This window comes from Ochotona princeps, chromosome 6 (assembly GCF_030435755.1).
Source record: "Ochotona princeps isolate mOchPri1 chromosome 6, mOchPri1.hap1, whole genome shotgun sequence".
Classification (NCBI taxonomy): domain Eukaryota; kingdom Metazoa; phylum Chordata; class Mammalia; order Lagomorpha; family Ochotonidae; genus Ochotona; species Ochotona princeps.
In genome coordinates, this window is record NC_080837.1 from 67,373,039 (window position 1) to 67,388,467 (window position 15,429).

A 15,429-nucleotide genomic window follows, 5' to 3' on the forward strand; every position below is an offset into this window, starting at 1 on the left:
CCAGGAGCCAGAAGCTTGTTCTGGGTCTCCTACATAGATAGCAGGGGTACAAGGACCTGGGTCATCTTGCTGCTTTCCCCAGCACATTATCAGGGAATTGGATTAGAAGTGCAGCAGCTGCACACACGGGATGCTTGGATTACAGGCAGTGGCTCAATCCACTGCACCACAACAATGGGTCCTCTAGAGCTTAAACATTAAACATACATATTCAATCAAGATATGTGTGTGTGCATAATGTACATACATATGTAATTTATACCGTATATATGTATATATGAAAGGCAGACAAGGAGAGACAGATCTTCCATCTGTTGGTTCACTCTCCAAATTATCTATGCATATATAAAACATCTTATTATTTTTAAATTTCACTGAATATCTCTGAAACAATAGCTTAATTGGGTGCTAAACATTCAAATACTACAGTAAAAATTTCTTATAAACAGACATGAAAAGAAATGTATCATGAGTGCTTTTTTTTTTGCTTTTTTATTGTACAAATTTTATTTTTGACACTTTTTACATATTTGATTGGGGTGCGAAGGGTCAAGAACTAGAGAAAGTGAGTGTGACCATTGTTTTGACACTCTATTTTCCTTCCTGTATCTGGGGGAAGGGGAGAGATAAGGGGAGAAGCCACACCCAGCCTCCCAACCATCCCAGGGACCCTGATGTGGGGTATGCTCCGAGGGCACTGCTCAAGTGGTTTTGATAGTCCAACAGTTCTGTATTGCTGCCAATCTTGCCACTATGCGTGCTTTTAATGAGTGTGTAACACTCTTATGAACAGGCTCTCTGATAAATGCTCAATTTATGGTTTATATGAAAATATAAGATTTAATTTATTGGCTCCTGAGTTTGGATCAGCTTAGCTCTGGCCATTGTGGCCTCTTGGGGAGAGAATCAGAGGACAGAAGATCTTTCGCTCTTCCTCTCTGTAAGTCTGCCTTTCCAATATAAACAAATAAGACAAAGATCTGCCCAAATTCATATGTTGAGGTAAAAGAGCCAGTCTAAATGCAGAAATTTCTACTGCTGACAGGGAGCCAACCATCACCTATGACAACATAACTTTTGTTTTAAGGATTGAGAGAATGAAAATACAATTTTGTCTGTCTCTACTTTTATTTTATCTAATAAGTATTACTGAGCCAACTAATGTGCATGATTGTTTGCACACCTCCCCTCAATACAGGGCTGTCTCCTCTACTCTGGAGGCCTGACAGAGAAATCAATATGAATATACATAAGACTTTTCTCAACGCTTCATGGTTTTTCCACATCTTTCTAAAAGGAGTTTGATAATGAAAATAGCTTTGCTTATTCATTTCTATATCCCAGATCCAGAAGGTACTAGATTCCTCCACTCAGCATTTGCTATGTACTAAAAAAACTCTTGCATTAAGACCAAAGTAAAAGAATGTAAGATAGAAAAAAGAAGACATCCTAAGACAGGCTGAAAATGAACAGGATTTGAAAAACTGAAGGAATATCTTCCAAATGCTTTATGAAAGGACTTTAGAACCATAAACATTTAAAGTTTAAACTTACAAAATATTTATTTATTTTAAGATAAAAATCATGTTCAGTTTAGGTTTACCTGAAAGTGAAGAGCAACGCCAGGTCTGGCCATCAACTTATTGAAATGCTCATTAAACTCTGGTGAGAGAATGTCCTGTGATAACGTTTCATAAGGATCAAATGCTTGCTCCTAGTTTTTTTTTTTAATAAAGAAAGCATGTTAGGGTAAAAGAACATCTTTACTAATATGGTACAAACTTTTTAATGACAAATTTTCACTCATATCCTCAACTAGGGTTTATCACTTTTTGTTCTCTACTTTCTGGAGAGACAAGCAATAATTACGACTGAGCCTGGAAAAGTTTTATAAATCTAAGTAGTGATGCTGAACAACAGCTGACTACAACTACTAAATTTGACATAGGTGACTCTATGTCACATGTATCAAACTATTAAAATGCTTACAAAAATTTATCCTAAATAAGAGAGAGGTGTATTCATTAGTAAAAGGCTGGGATTTGAAATTCAGTTGGGCTTAAGGGGGTTGGAATGAGTTTATATTTATAATACTTTTTAAAATATACATATATTTATTTTACTTGAAAATCAGAGTTACAGATAGATCTTCATCTGCTGGGTCACGACCCAAATGGTTACAACAGCCAAAGTTGGGCTGGTGTGAGGCTGGGAGACAGGAGCTTCTGGTCATCCAGGGGTGCCGCAGCCCAAGGTCTTGGGCCATCCTTCACTGCTTTTTCATGCTATTAACAGGCACCTGGATCAGCAGTGGAGCAGTCAGGACTCTAACCAGTGTCTAGTCCATATGGGATACCGGTGCCACTGGAGAGTTAGCTTACTATACTACTACATCAGCTCTAGAATACTTTCAAGGAAAGCAAAAGTGATACCTTTTTAATCCACTCAATAGTCTGCAAAATTAGAAAAAGAAAGCAGAGCAAAGCAAAGCAAATTTGCTCTAAAAAAGATAATTTACTGTAGAGGTCACTGTCACAGTATAAATGTAGGTGCTGCCTGCATTTCGTACGGGGTGTCAGTTCAAGTCCCTGTTACTCCACTTCTGATTCAGCTCTCTGTTAATGTGTCTGGGAATGCAATGGAGGATGGCCCAACTGCTTGGGCCCTCGCACCCACATGAGAGATCCAGAAGAAGCTCCTAGCTCCCAGCTTCAGACCAGGAGAGTAAACCTACAGTGAGGAGACATATCTTTCTCTTTCAAATAATTAAACTTTAAAGAGAGAAAGAATAAGCTGTGAACAACAAAGCAGACATTGTCCATGGTTTATCTAATGGTTGCTTAAAGAAATTACCAATATTTATAAAAATCATTTACTCCAATGTTTAGTTAGACCTAGAGTTTTGCTTCATTTTTTATTTTAAAAATGCAAAAGTATTAAGTTTCTCCAGAAAATAAACAAGTATTAGCAAGAACTCAGAAATATGAATGTCTGTGTTCACTGCCAGAGGAGATGCAAAATGGCAGTTCCTCAAAAAATAAACCACAAAGTTACCAAATGACCCAGCAATTCCACTGGTAAGGATACACTGCAAAGAACTGAAAACACGGTAGCATTTTTCACAACAGCTAAAAGGTGAAAGTAATCCAAATAGCCATTAAACAATGAATGGATAAAGTAAAGTAAGCTATATACATGCAATTAAGTAACATTTTGCTAAGAAAAAGTTCTGGCACATGTTGGATGAATCTTACAAACATTATGCTAGGTGAAATAAAGCAAGACATAACAAATAAATATTATGCACTTATATCAGGCACCTAAATTAGGAAATTTCACAAAGGCAGAAATTTATCTTCAAAATCACAAAGGGGTAAAGGGAGGGAGAAATAGGGATTTATTGTTCACTGGTTTGTTTCCATTTGGAGATGACAAACAAGTTTTGGAAACAGTGATGGTTATATAATAGTGTAAATTCAGTAAATACCAACAATCAGATACTTAAAATGGTGAAAATGGAAAATTTCACATTTATATTTACGTATATGTAAAGCAAAACGAATACAGTAATGTAGAATCATTATATCTTTAAGAATACAGCAAGCAAGTTTATCACAATGTTATATCTAATATACATAAAAATTTCCTAGGAACTAAGGCTGAATACTTCTATAATATCAGTTTGTCCAACAACATAGGATAATCAGTTTGTGCTAGAGACTATAAAATTATAAAATATTAAAAACAACAACAACAACAAAAAGCTGGAATAGCGCCATGGTTTAGCAAGCTAAGCCTCCACGGATGTGGCGCCAGCATCTCATATGGGCACTGGTTCGAATCTCAGCTACTCTATTTATGATCCAGCTTCCTACTAAAGGTTGGAGAAAGCAGGGGAAGAGGGCAAAGCTCTTGGATCCCTGCACCGTAAAGAGGCTCCCACCTTCAGACCAGCCCAGTTCTGACCATTGTCAGCACTGAGGAATCAATGAGCAGATGGAAGATTTTCCTTCTCACTAACACCGCCTTTCAAATAAAAATAAGTAAATCTAAAAAAAAAATCTAAACCTAAATTAAAGAATAATTGAAATGTAAGATTTTTCCATTTAGACTGGCAAAAATGAGTAAGATAATACTCAAAATTAATATGGGGAGAATGGGAGGATGTGCATGAGAGTACTTCAGGCATTTTCAAGAAAAAAGGACTCAAAGGTAAGCTTATTTGGCATAAATTTTTTAAAAATCATACACAGTTCTCTAACGCTTTTATTAACTTTTATTCTGACTTAATTAACTTTGAGAATTCCCATATGTACGAATTGCAAAGTTCTTTCCAACAAAATAAATGTATCTTTAAATTCTATTTTCCACAAACTTCTTCACCACTGAAATGTAACTGGAAGTAAACTTGGAAAAACATTTCAAAGTTATAAAAATGTACTTAGTTGTTTAACATTACAGGTCCACTTCCAGCAGGAAAAAAATCATATCCCCGCAAAAAGAAGGTATATAGCAATTGTTTATTGTACAGCTACTTTCAATAACAAGAAAAAAAGGAAAAGCCAGCAAACTAAGAAAAAATGGATTATTAAAATGTTTTCTCTTCGTGCTGACATGGTGGTATAAAAGTTAATCTAGGGCCCAGTGTGATAGCCTAGTAGCTAAAGTCCTCGCCTTAGATGTGTCGAGATCCCATATGGGCACTGGTTCATGTCCCAGCAGCTTTGCTTCCCATACAGCTCTGTGCCTGTGGTCTGGGAAAGCAGTCGAGGACAGCCCAAAGCCTTGGGACCCTGCACTTGCGTCAGAGACCTGGAAGAAGCTCCTGGCTCCTGGCTTCAGATCAGCTGAGCTCGGGCCATCGTGGCCACTTGGAGGGTAAACAAGGGGAAGGAAGATCTTCCTCTTTGTCTCTCCTCTCTGTGCATCTGATTTTACAATGAAAAGAAATAAATCTTTAAAAAAAAAAAAAAGCAAATCATCCACTTGCAAGCAATGACTTCCTTCTTCTGATCCAGCCCCTTGTTTATGGCATGGGAAAACAGTGAAGGATTGCCCAAGGCCATTGGCCATGACACCCACGGGACTAGGAAGAAGCTCCAGACTCTGTCTTCAGATTGGCTCAGTTTGGGTCATGGCAGCTGTTTGCAGAATGAACCAGCAGAAAAAGGGTCTCTGTGTACCTCCCTCTCTCTCTCTGTAAATTTGACTTTCCAAGTGAGATAAATCAATCTTAAAAAGAATTCATGTTCTCCATATACCTTGATACTTTATTTTTTTTTAAACTGTTTGGTACACTCTTTTTTTTTTTTAAAGATTTATTTATTTTTATTGGAAAGTCAGATATACACAGAGGAGGAGAGACAGAGAGGAAGCTTTTCCGTCCAAGGATTCACTCCCCAAGTGGCCGCAACGGCCAGCGCTGTGCCGATCCTAAGCCAGGAGCCAGGAACCTCCTCCAGGTCTCCCACGTGCGTGCAGGGTCCCAAGGCTTTGGTTCATCCTCCACTGCTTTCCCAGGTCACAAGCACGGAGCTGGATGGGAAGTGGAGCTGTCAGGATTAGAACCGGTGCCCATATGGGATCCCAGCGTGTTCAGGGCGAGGACTTTAGCTGCCAGGCCACGCCGCCAGGCCTGGTACTTTCTTCAGACACAAAGACTGTTTACAAGGATAAGTTATCTATGTGTTGCAAAATAGTAATTTCCATTTTACATATATTTCTATTTTCCTGAAAATTTCTATAATGAGCTGTTACTTTTATAATTATTTGTAGACAATAAATGATTTTTCAGTTTCCTATTTTTGAAAATTGAATCTAAAATCCTTAAAAACTAGTAGCAATACTCAATAATATTTACTTTCCCAGAAGACAATAGTGTCTACCAGAAGCTAAGAAGGGACTGGGTGGGCTGAGTTGTCAAGGGAGGTTGACTACTGGGCATAAAATACAGTTAGGCAGGAGGAGAAAGTTCTATGTTCCTATGGCACAGCAGGGTAAATGCACTTTACAACCATTTAGTACTTTATGAAAAACTAGAAGAGTAGAGCATGCAAGCTCCAAATAATGAGGAAGGAAATACCAATCAGACTACATCATTGCACACATGAACTGAAATATCACATTGTACCCCAAATACATGCAGAATTATGACATTTTGATAAAGGCTAAATGAAAATTTTAAGTTGGTAACAAAATTTGTTTTTCTCATCTTAAACACACTCTTCATCAAAAAAAATTCTAAATGTTGCTATACTAGTATATACACTTGAGCTGTAAATTACTCTAAAAACACTGTAAAGAAAGTGTCCATAAAAATTAGACAAAATAATTTCAGTTTGCTGTTGGTTAAATCTTATGTATTTTTTGAAGTAGCCAACAATTTTCTCTGATTTTCACTGTAAAGTAATTTTGTTAACTTACTTCTGCCAAATCTTCAAAACAGCTGCCAGCTAAGGGATGGGGACTGCTTTCGTCTGTCATTTCAACTGTGTCTTCAATCAACCCTAACAGCTTCACAGTTAACTCATGGATATCTGAAATGTTACTGAAGATCTTTTCAATGTCCTGAAAAAAGAAAAGAAAAGGTTTGGTGAAACACGTGAGGTTGAGAATTATAGTTATAAAATTACTAAATATAAATGGTAATATGAGTGTTAGGGATATATTTTTCATCTAATTTCATACTAACATATTCTAATACAAAGTGAAAGTCAATCATTACTACAAAGAACAAACAAAAAAACCTCTTGGATTAGACAATAAAAAAATTGGGATAGTACATATTCCAGACACTTTTGTTTAATAATTCAAAAACATTACATTATGGGTGATTCTATGCAATCACTCATAAAAAGAATTTTGACATTTTAGCAGTTTTAGCATTTAAGATTAAGGTCTTATAAAGTTGGTTAATGACAATAAGCAGAATCAGAATAAAGCTGACTTCTAATTCAGACATAAATTGGTGCTGCATTTTTGCTTATGTGGCATGCTATACAAGCTTTTATTTAAAAATATTCCACTACTAAAGCTAAACTACTGCCTTAAAGTATTCACAAAAAGACAGGAGAAAACATAGCTCTCTTTTTACTAGGTCACTTATCTTTGTCACTACAACAAGTCAAGGACTACAGATTGCAGACACTGTACGGTAGGAAAAAACTGCATTCCAGTGTAAATCTAATTTTGTGACCAGTTTTCACTGTCCCTATATTTACTACTTAAGTATAACAAGTCATATAGTTCTAAAACCCACCAAAATATAAACCAATATTTTATGTTCTCATGAATTATATAAAGTTATTAGATGATTTTTAAGCTGTTGTTTGCTTTGGGGTATATAAAATTTTAAATCCAAAAAGATACTTACAGAAGGTTTAAACAGCTTTCTGTCAGAAAGGAAGGCTTCTCTAAACACTTTCATGATCATGTTCAGTTCCCGTAGATACTGTCTTTCTGCTGCAATTTCAGTTCTCACAAGGTCGTAGTAGTTTAATTCACCTGAAGAACGAGGTTCGTCCTCACACAGAGAAACCAAACCTATGTCATCCTGATCAAACATGTCCATCAAAACCTAAGGAATATAAGTCAGTGAGGAAGAAACTAATTTTATTTACTCTTATAAAATTGTCCTAAAGCACTAAAAACACTGGTCTAAAAAATGTTAAAAGTCAGTTTTTTCATAATATACATTTTCCATGAACTGTTTGGAGATCTTCATAAATGAATATTTCTGGAAATAAAATCAACAAAGTGCTGAAATATCCGTTTGTGTGTAATATGCCCACATCTATATATTTTTTTTTAAAAGTTCATGTTTGGAAAATAACAATCTGAGCCAAAAATCGCAGGCTCAGCTGCTCCCTCAGCAGTGAGTATAAGTTACTCTTCCGACTCAGACTGCTTACATGTAACATGTAACTGATGGAAGAATACTATGAGATACAGCACACAATCTGCAAACTTCCATGTCTGGCAAACAGTAAGTATTTAACATGGTAGTTCCCTGTCTATTGTTAAGAACAGGAAGATGCACTTAGGGAGGGCTAAAGGAGAAAAGCAAAACGGTAAATAAATAATACTGTGATGCTTCTCTGACACATATGGTAAACCTCTGTGGACTCAACTAACCACAGCCTGAAAATGTTTTCTTGTCATTATTCCCTAAGTAATATAGGGCACCAAGTACAAAGCACTTACATTGTGGTAATTATCATAAATAGTCGAGAGTTGACTTAAATTATAAGGGAAGAATATGCCTTTTTATACTGAGGCTGCGGTATCTGCAGATTTGGTATGTCTGAGGATCCTGGAATCGATTCCCCACAGATGCTATATAGAACTGTTGCACCAACAACTGTTATTATGCCTATTTTCTAAAACCCCAGCATCTCACTAGTATAGCTATGGTATAGACAGTTGCTACAGACTGCAGTCAACCAATAAGCAAGAAATTGCTTATTGTAAATTAAAATCAATAGGAAAGGGTCTGGTGCAGCTGCCTAGCAGAGTCAAAGTCCTTGCCTTGCATGTGCTGGGATCCCATATGGGCACCAGTTCATATTCTGACTGCTCTACTTCCATTCCAGCTCCTTGCTCGTGGCCTGGAAAAGCAGTAGAGAACAGCCTTAAGCCTTGGGACCCTGCACCTATGTGGGAGACCCTGAAGAAGCTCCTTGCTCCTGGCTTAGACTGAGTGCAGCTCTGGCCATTATGGCCACTTGGGGAGTGAAACAGAGGATGGAAGATCTTTCCATCTGTCTCTCCTTCTCCCTGTAATTCTGATTTTCCACTAAAAAATAAATAAATCCTTCAAAAAATGGCTTTAAAAAGAAGGAAAGGAAAGAAAAAGTAGGAAAGAAAATGAAAAAAACTCAATTTCTCCCCCAACATAGTTTGCAGCTAGGAAGGAAAACATATCTGTTAAATATATATATATATATATATATGTAGGGGGCCCAGCGTGGCCTAGCGGCTAAAGTCCTCGCCTTGAAAGCCCCGGGATCCCGTATGAGCACCGGTTCTAATCCCGGCAGCTCCACTTCCCATCCAGCTCCCTGCTTGTGGCCTGGGAAAGCAGTCGAGGATGGCCCAAAGCTTTGGGACCCTGCACCCATGTGGGACACCTGGAAGAGGTTCCTGGTTCCTGGCATCAGATCGGCGCGCACCGGCCCGTTGCGGCTCACTTGGGGAGTGAAACATCGGATGGAAGATCTTCCTCTCTGTCTCTCCTCCTCTCTGTATATCCGGCTTTCCAATAATAATAATAATAAATCTAAAAAAAAAATATTGAAGAGAATGACTTTGATATTATAAAGTTTATTTCTCTCTCCCTCTGCCTTTATGAAATCTAAATATTTCTTCAAAATCACTTTTACTTGAGGTGGATGTGTGGCACAGTGGTTAAGATACCCACATCCCATATCAGAGTGCCTAGGTTTGGGTTCACTCTCAATTCCAGCTTCCTATTAATGTACCTTTTAGAAGACTGCAAGTGGCAAATCAAATATTAAGCCCCTTCTGTTAAAAAAGATTGAGACAGAAATGATATATAATCACTATTATGTAAATACATTTAAATATCTTTTAACACTTACCTTATCTGCACACATCGACACTTTAATATCCTGCTGGGATATTTCATAATGCCGGATATTAAAAACATAATTACCAGCCAATTTCAAAATATCAGCAGAGATATACTCCAGCACAGCCACAATATATAGGGACACATGGTAATCCACTTTGTACCCTAAAACTTCCTGTGGAAAAATAAATAACTTAATTACAAAAAACAACACTTTCAAAAATCAATTAAAATTCTAAATTCCTCTTTAACATACCTGGTTATTAAAAAACTCGATATAAACCATTCATTTAAACTTATGGGTACTCCTATGGTTCGCACGAGAGATGGGGCTGTGGGTAGAACTGACCAGGCAGCTGCATACAACAGCATGTGAGTTGGCTGGTTCAGGAGATGGACTGATCCTGACCCTGCACTAACTGGCACACATTAACTAGTCAAGTTTCCTGGGGGATTCCCCAACTAGATCACTTGACTCAAACCTCGTCCTCAGGAAAAACCATAAAATACATGGCCTAACCTTGGAGTTCATGTACTGGGACCGTGTCCCCTCAGTTGCTGAAGGTTATGCAGTGGACAGCATACTAAGATACACATGGGGACATGCCAGGCAGTTCATCTAGGCCACTAGAGAATGTTGAGTATCTCATTAGGGGATGAAAAGCAAAACAGGTTAAACCACTCTCCTCAGCAAGCTTTGCAGCAAGCATCTGGGTCTATAGATGCACTGAGGTGGACCTGATCAGCAAATAGATCTTGGAAAGATTTTCTCAATCCTGGTGCAACAAAGCCGACAACAACTCAGAACTACCAAAACCACTCAAGTAACACCCTTGGAATATTCTTCCCTACATCTGGGTTCTAAGGTGTTATCAATCAAGTGACTGTACCCCCATCCCTGGGTGCTGATATAGTTTGATAGCAAAGAGTGGTCTCTTCCCACTTTTCCCCGGTAGACACAGGAGAAAAAAATAAGTTTGAAATATTTGTCCCACACATCTTCCTCCATGCCTGACCCACCCACCCTAATCAGGGGATTACATGTGTATGCATCAATTTCAGTCAATACCAAAACTTTTTAATTAAAAAAATTAAAAATAGATAAATAAATCATGGGCTTCACTGTACATAAGATGAGCCTTTGGTTTGGTATCAAGGACTAATACATTATACAAAACACATTTTAGAAATAACTGGGGCCCAGCAGTGTGGCCTAGCGGCTAAAGTCCTCGTCTTGAACGTCCCGGGATCCCATATGGGAGCCGGTTCTAATCCCGGCAGCTCCACTTCCCATCCAGCTCCCTGCTTGTGGCCTGGGAAAGCAGTCGAGGATGGCCCAAAGCTTTGGGACCCTGCACCCATGTGGGAGACCCGGAAGAGGTTCCTGGTTCCCGGCTTCAGATAGGTGCGCACCGGCCCGTTGCAACTCACTTGGGGAGTGAATCATCAGATGGAATCTTCCTCTCTGTCTCTCCTCCTCTCTCTGTATATCTGACTTTCTAATAAAAATAAATAAATCGGGCCCAGCGGCGTGGCCTAGCAGCTAAAGTCCTCGCCTTGAAAGCCCCGGGATCCCATATGGGCGCCGGTTCTAATCCCTGAAGCTCCACTTCCCATCCAGCTCCCTGCTTGTGGCCTGGGAAAGCAATTGAGGACTGCCCAATGCATTGGGACCCTGCACCCGTGTGGGACACCTGGAAGAGGTTCCTGGTTCCCGGCATTGGATCGGCGCGCACCGGCCCGTTGCGGCTCACTTGGGGAGTGAAACATCGGATGGAAGATCTTCCTCTCTGTCTCTCCTCCTCTCTGTATATCCGGCTTTCCAATAACAATAAAATCTTTAAAAAAAAAATTAAAAATAAATCAAAATAAATAAATCTTTAAAAAAAAAAAGAAATAATTGCTATCCCTGTCTTCAAATTTATTAAAGTATATAATAAATGCATGGCCGTGTTCTGAGAGTTAACGTCTCCTAGGATCCTTCTCAACATACATAAAAACAATTGTGATAATACAGAGTAATGTATTTTCTTAATCAACAAAAGGCTGAGAATCATGGCCTACTACATAAAAATCAATTAGAAATAGCAGGCATTAGAATAAACCATTATATATTTCATCATTATTACCTGAGCATTATATGAAAGCAATCTAATTTTATCTTAATGTATTTTTATTTTGAACATATAATATAAATTTACATATGTATACATACAAGTACATACACGGATTAGTACATACTAACACAGCCCATTCTACAATACTTTATAACACAAGATTACTATACAAAATTATTATTTGTTATTAAAAAACTTTCTAATTAGATTGCTTAATACCTTCAGTGAAGGATGGATTTTGTCCACAGGCAGTAAAAGAGGATTTCTTCGTTTTCGTTTCTCTATGGCAGACTGTGCATCAGCAATAGCCCATTTATCAATGGGATGAGGAAAGGTCTTTTGAACTCGTTCCTGTTCAGATCATAGCAGAATCATTGCAGTATTAATATAACTGTTCATAAATAGAAAATTCAGATGAAATTAAAACATGACTATCCTTAATGCTAACATTAAAGATACTCGCTAGTGATGCACAAGATTTTTATTGCTACAATAACTGAATTCTTTGGTTTTAAAAATATTAATGGGACTATCAAGATTTTCCCACACAATTTCCATAGATAAAGAAAAACAAAGAGTTTAAAAAGAAAACTCTAAGGCCTGGAGCTGTAGCCTAGTGACTTAAAGTCCTTGACTTATATTCACCAGGATCCCATATGGGTGCTGGTTCGTGTTCCAGCTGCCCCATGTTCCATCCAGCTTCCTATTTGTGGCTTGGGAAAGCAACAGAAGAATGCCCAAGACCTTGGGACCCTGTACCCGTGTGGGAGACCTGAAAGGAGCTCCTGGCTCCTGGCTTCAGATCAACACAGCTCCAGCCACTTGGGGGATGAACCAGCACACAGAAGATCTTTCTCTGTCTCTCCTTCTTTCTGTAAATCTGACTGTCCAATAAAAATAAATAAATCTTAAACAGAAAATAAAGCTTTCAGGATAATTAAGATGAACTAAAAAAAGAAAAAGAAATTAAAACAGGAAAGATTAAAGTCATGAAGCACTGTATTGGTGATTTTTTTTAAAGATTTATTTTATTTTTATAGTGAAGTCAGATATACAGAGAGGAGGAGAGACAAAGAGGAAGATCTTCTGTCCGACGGTTCACTTCCCAAATGGCTGCAATGGTCAGTGCTGCGCTGATCCGAAGCTAGGAGCCTGGAGACTCCTCTTCTGGGTCTCCCATGTGGGTGAAGGGTCCCAAGGCCTTGGGCTGTCCTCTACTGCTTTCCCAGGCTACAAGCAGGGAGCTGGATGGGAAGCAGGGCCACCAGGATTAGAACTGGTGCCCATATGGGATTCTGGTGCATCAAGGCGAGGACTTTAGCCACTAGGCTACCACGTTGGGCCCTATGGGAATATTCTTTAAAAAAAATCACCAATACAGGTCCAGCGTGGTAGACTAGTGGACTCACCTCTCACACACCGGGATGCCATAGAGGGGCCAGTTTGTGTCCCACCGGCCCTGCTTCGCATCTAACTCCCTGCTTGTGGCCTGGGAAAGCAGTCAAGGATAGTCCAAAGCCTTGGAACCCGGCATCCGTGTAGGAAACCTGGAAGAAGCTCCTGGCTCCTGGCTTTGGATTGGCTGAGCTCTGGGCATTGTGGCCACTTGGGGAGTAAACCAGGGGATGGAAAATCTTCCTCTCTGTCTCTCCTCTCTGTATATCTGACTTTCCAATAAAAGTAAATAAACCTTGGGGGAAAAAAAGGATGTTCCCATAGTTGAAAGTACTTACTTGGCAGAAATTGCTAACTATTATGTAGTTATTCTATTTTTTAAAAAGCTTATGTAATCTTCTGCTAATCTTAGAGCTTCAACTATAGATAATTTATTTTTTTCTTATTTTTTAAAAATTTTTTAATTGATTACATTGCATTATGTGACAGTTTCATAGGTACTGGGATTCCCCCCACGCCTCCCCAAACCCTTCCCCCATGGTGGATTCCTCCACCTTGTTGCAAAATACAGATAATTTAAAAGAGAAGATACCATATACCTCTTGCAAGATCATGTGGGTCAGGGAGCTCAGCTCAGCTGTGGAAGTATCTTGCTAAGAATAAGCCAAGCCTTTGTGGTTCACATAATCAGTATGACTAATTTAATCAGTATGACTAATTTAATCAGTATGACTAATGAAAACTGCTGATATCTGAATCAAACTTTCACTCTTTTTTTCCTTCTTTCCTTCCTTCCATTTCTCTTTCCTTCCTTTCTCCCCCGCCCTTTTTTTAAAGATCTGCTTATTTTTATCGGAAAGTCAGATCAAATTTACAGAACCCACTTTCCCATAGCCCTTGACCCTTTGTGCCCTAATCAACTACGTAAACATTATCAAAATAAAATAATTACAAAAAAAATTTACAGAGAGGAGAGACAAAGATCTTCATTCACTGACTGACTCCCCAAATGTCAACAATGGCTGAAGCTGAAATGATCCAAACAGGAACCAGGAGCTTCTTCCTGGCCTCCCAAGCAGGTGCAGGGTCCCAAGACCTTGGGACATCCTCATCTGCTTTCCCAGACCACAGCAGGGATCTAGATGGAAGTCGAGCAGTTGGGATATGAACTGGTGCCCATATAGGATGCTGGTGCTTGCAAGGTGAGGATTTAACCATTGATTTAGACATCTTGCCATGCCCCTTTTCTTTCTTTCTATCCATCCATTGATCTAATTGAAAGTCAGAATTACAGATAGATCTTCCGTCTGCTGGTTCATTTCCCAGATGGCCAGAATGGCCAGAGATGGACCAGGCTCAAACTAAGAGCCAAGAGTTTTCTCCAGGTCTCCCACTTGGGTGTCAGGAAACCAAGTACTTGGTTCATCTTCTACCAGTTTTTTCCAGCACACTAGCAAGGAGCCATATCAGAAATGGAGTAGCTGGGGTTTCAACCTAGTCCTCACATGGTAGTGCTTTACTCACTACACCACAATGTCAATACCTAAAATCCAATTTAGGTTGGTTTCCTAATTTTTAAATTGCAGTCTCATTTCTTAGTAGATTTACCTACTAAGGAGTATGTTTTCAGTGTATTAATGTTAAAATATTATAAGACAGAGTAAACAAATGCTCAATTCTCAAAATCCTAATAGCTCAGTTGCTTCAAAAATAAGATTTTTTTACTTTACAATGAAGTTATTACCTCATTATAAAAACAATCATCAAAAGAAAGAAAACATAAACAGTATACCACAAAGGCAATCTCTTAAATATACAATAACATCTATTTCTAGAAATCTAAAAATATGCCCACGTAAACAAGGCAAAACAAGTTTCTGGACACTTATTCACAATACTCTTTTGGGGGGTAAATACTAGCATCCCTTATATGTGCCGATTAGAGTTCCAGCTGCTCCACTTCCCATTGAGATTCCTGGAAAAACAGCAGAAAATTGCCCCAAGGCTTTGGGTCCCTGCACCTGTGTGGGAAACCCAGAAGAATCTCCTGGCTCCCAGATTTGGACCTGCCTAGCTCTGGCAATCTGGGAAGTGATCCAACAGATGGAAGATCTCTTTCCTTGTCTTTCATTTTCTCTCTCCCTGTAATTCTTTCAGGTAAAATAAATCCTTTTTAAAAAGCCCATATTTGTATAATCACAACTGTTCCAAAACACGTCTATAATCTTGACCTTGATGCTTCACAATCTTGATGCAACCACAATCTTCATTTGTACCACCCTGAGTTTTAGTTGTTTCCCAATTTTAAAAAATGAAATCATACAGCAT

At 38.6% G+C, this 15,429-nt stretch overlaps 1 protein-coding gene across 3 annotated transcripts in view; it reads right to left on the bottom strand.

Annotated features, from left to right (window-relative positions):
• SOS2 (SOS Ras/Rho guanine nucleotide exchange factor 2) overlaps window positions 1-15,429 on the bottom strand; it is a 115,163-nt gene that overhangs the window by 66,533 nt on the left and 33,201 nt on the right. For all 3 annotated transcript variants that reach the window (XM_058666398.1, XM_058666397.1, XM_004584803.4), the window contains exons 3-7: window positions 11,926-12,057; window positions 9,600-9,764; window positions 7,373-7,576; window positions 6,424-6,567; window positions 1,604-1,714 (exon numbers count right to left, since the gene is read on the bottom strand). In XM_058666398.1, the coding sequence (XP_058522381.1) occupies window positions 1,604-1,714; window positions 6,424-6,567; window positions 7,373-7,576; window positions 9,600-9,764; window positions 11,926-12,057 (756 nt within the window). The remainder of the gene's footprint in view (window positions 1-1,603; window positions 1,715-6,423; window positions 6,568-7,372; window positions 7,577-9,599; window positions 9,765-11,925; window positions 12,058-15,429) is intronic.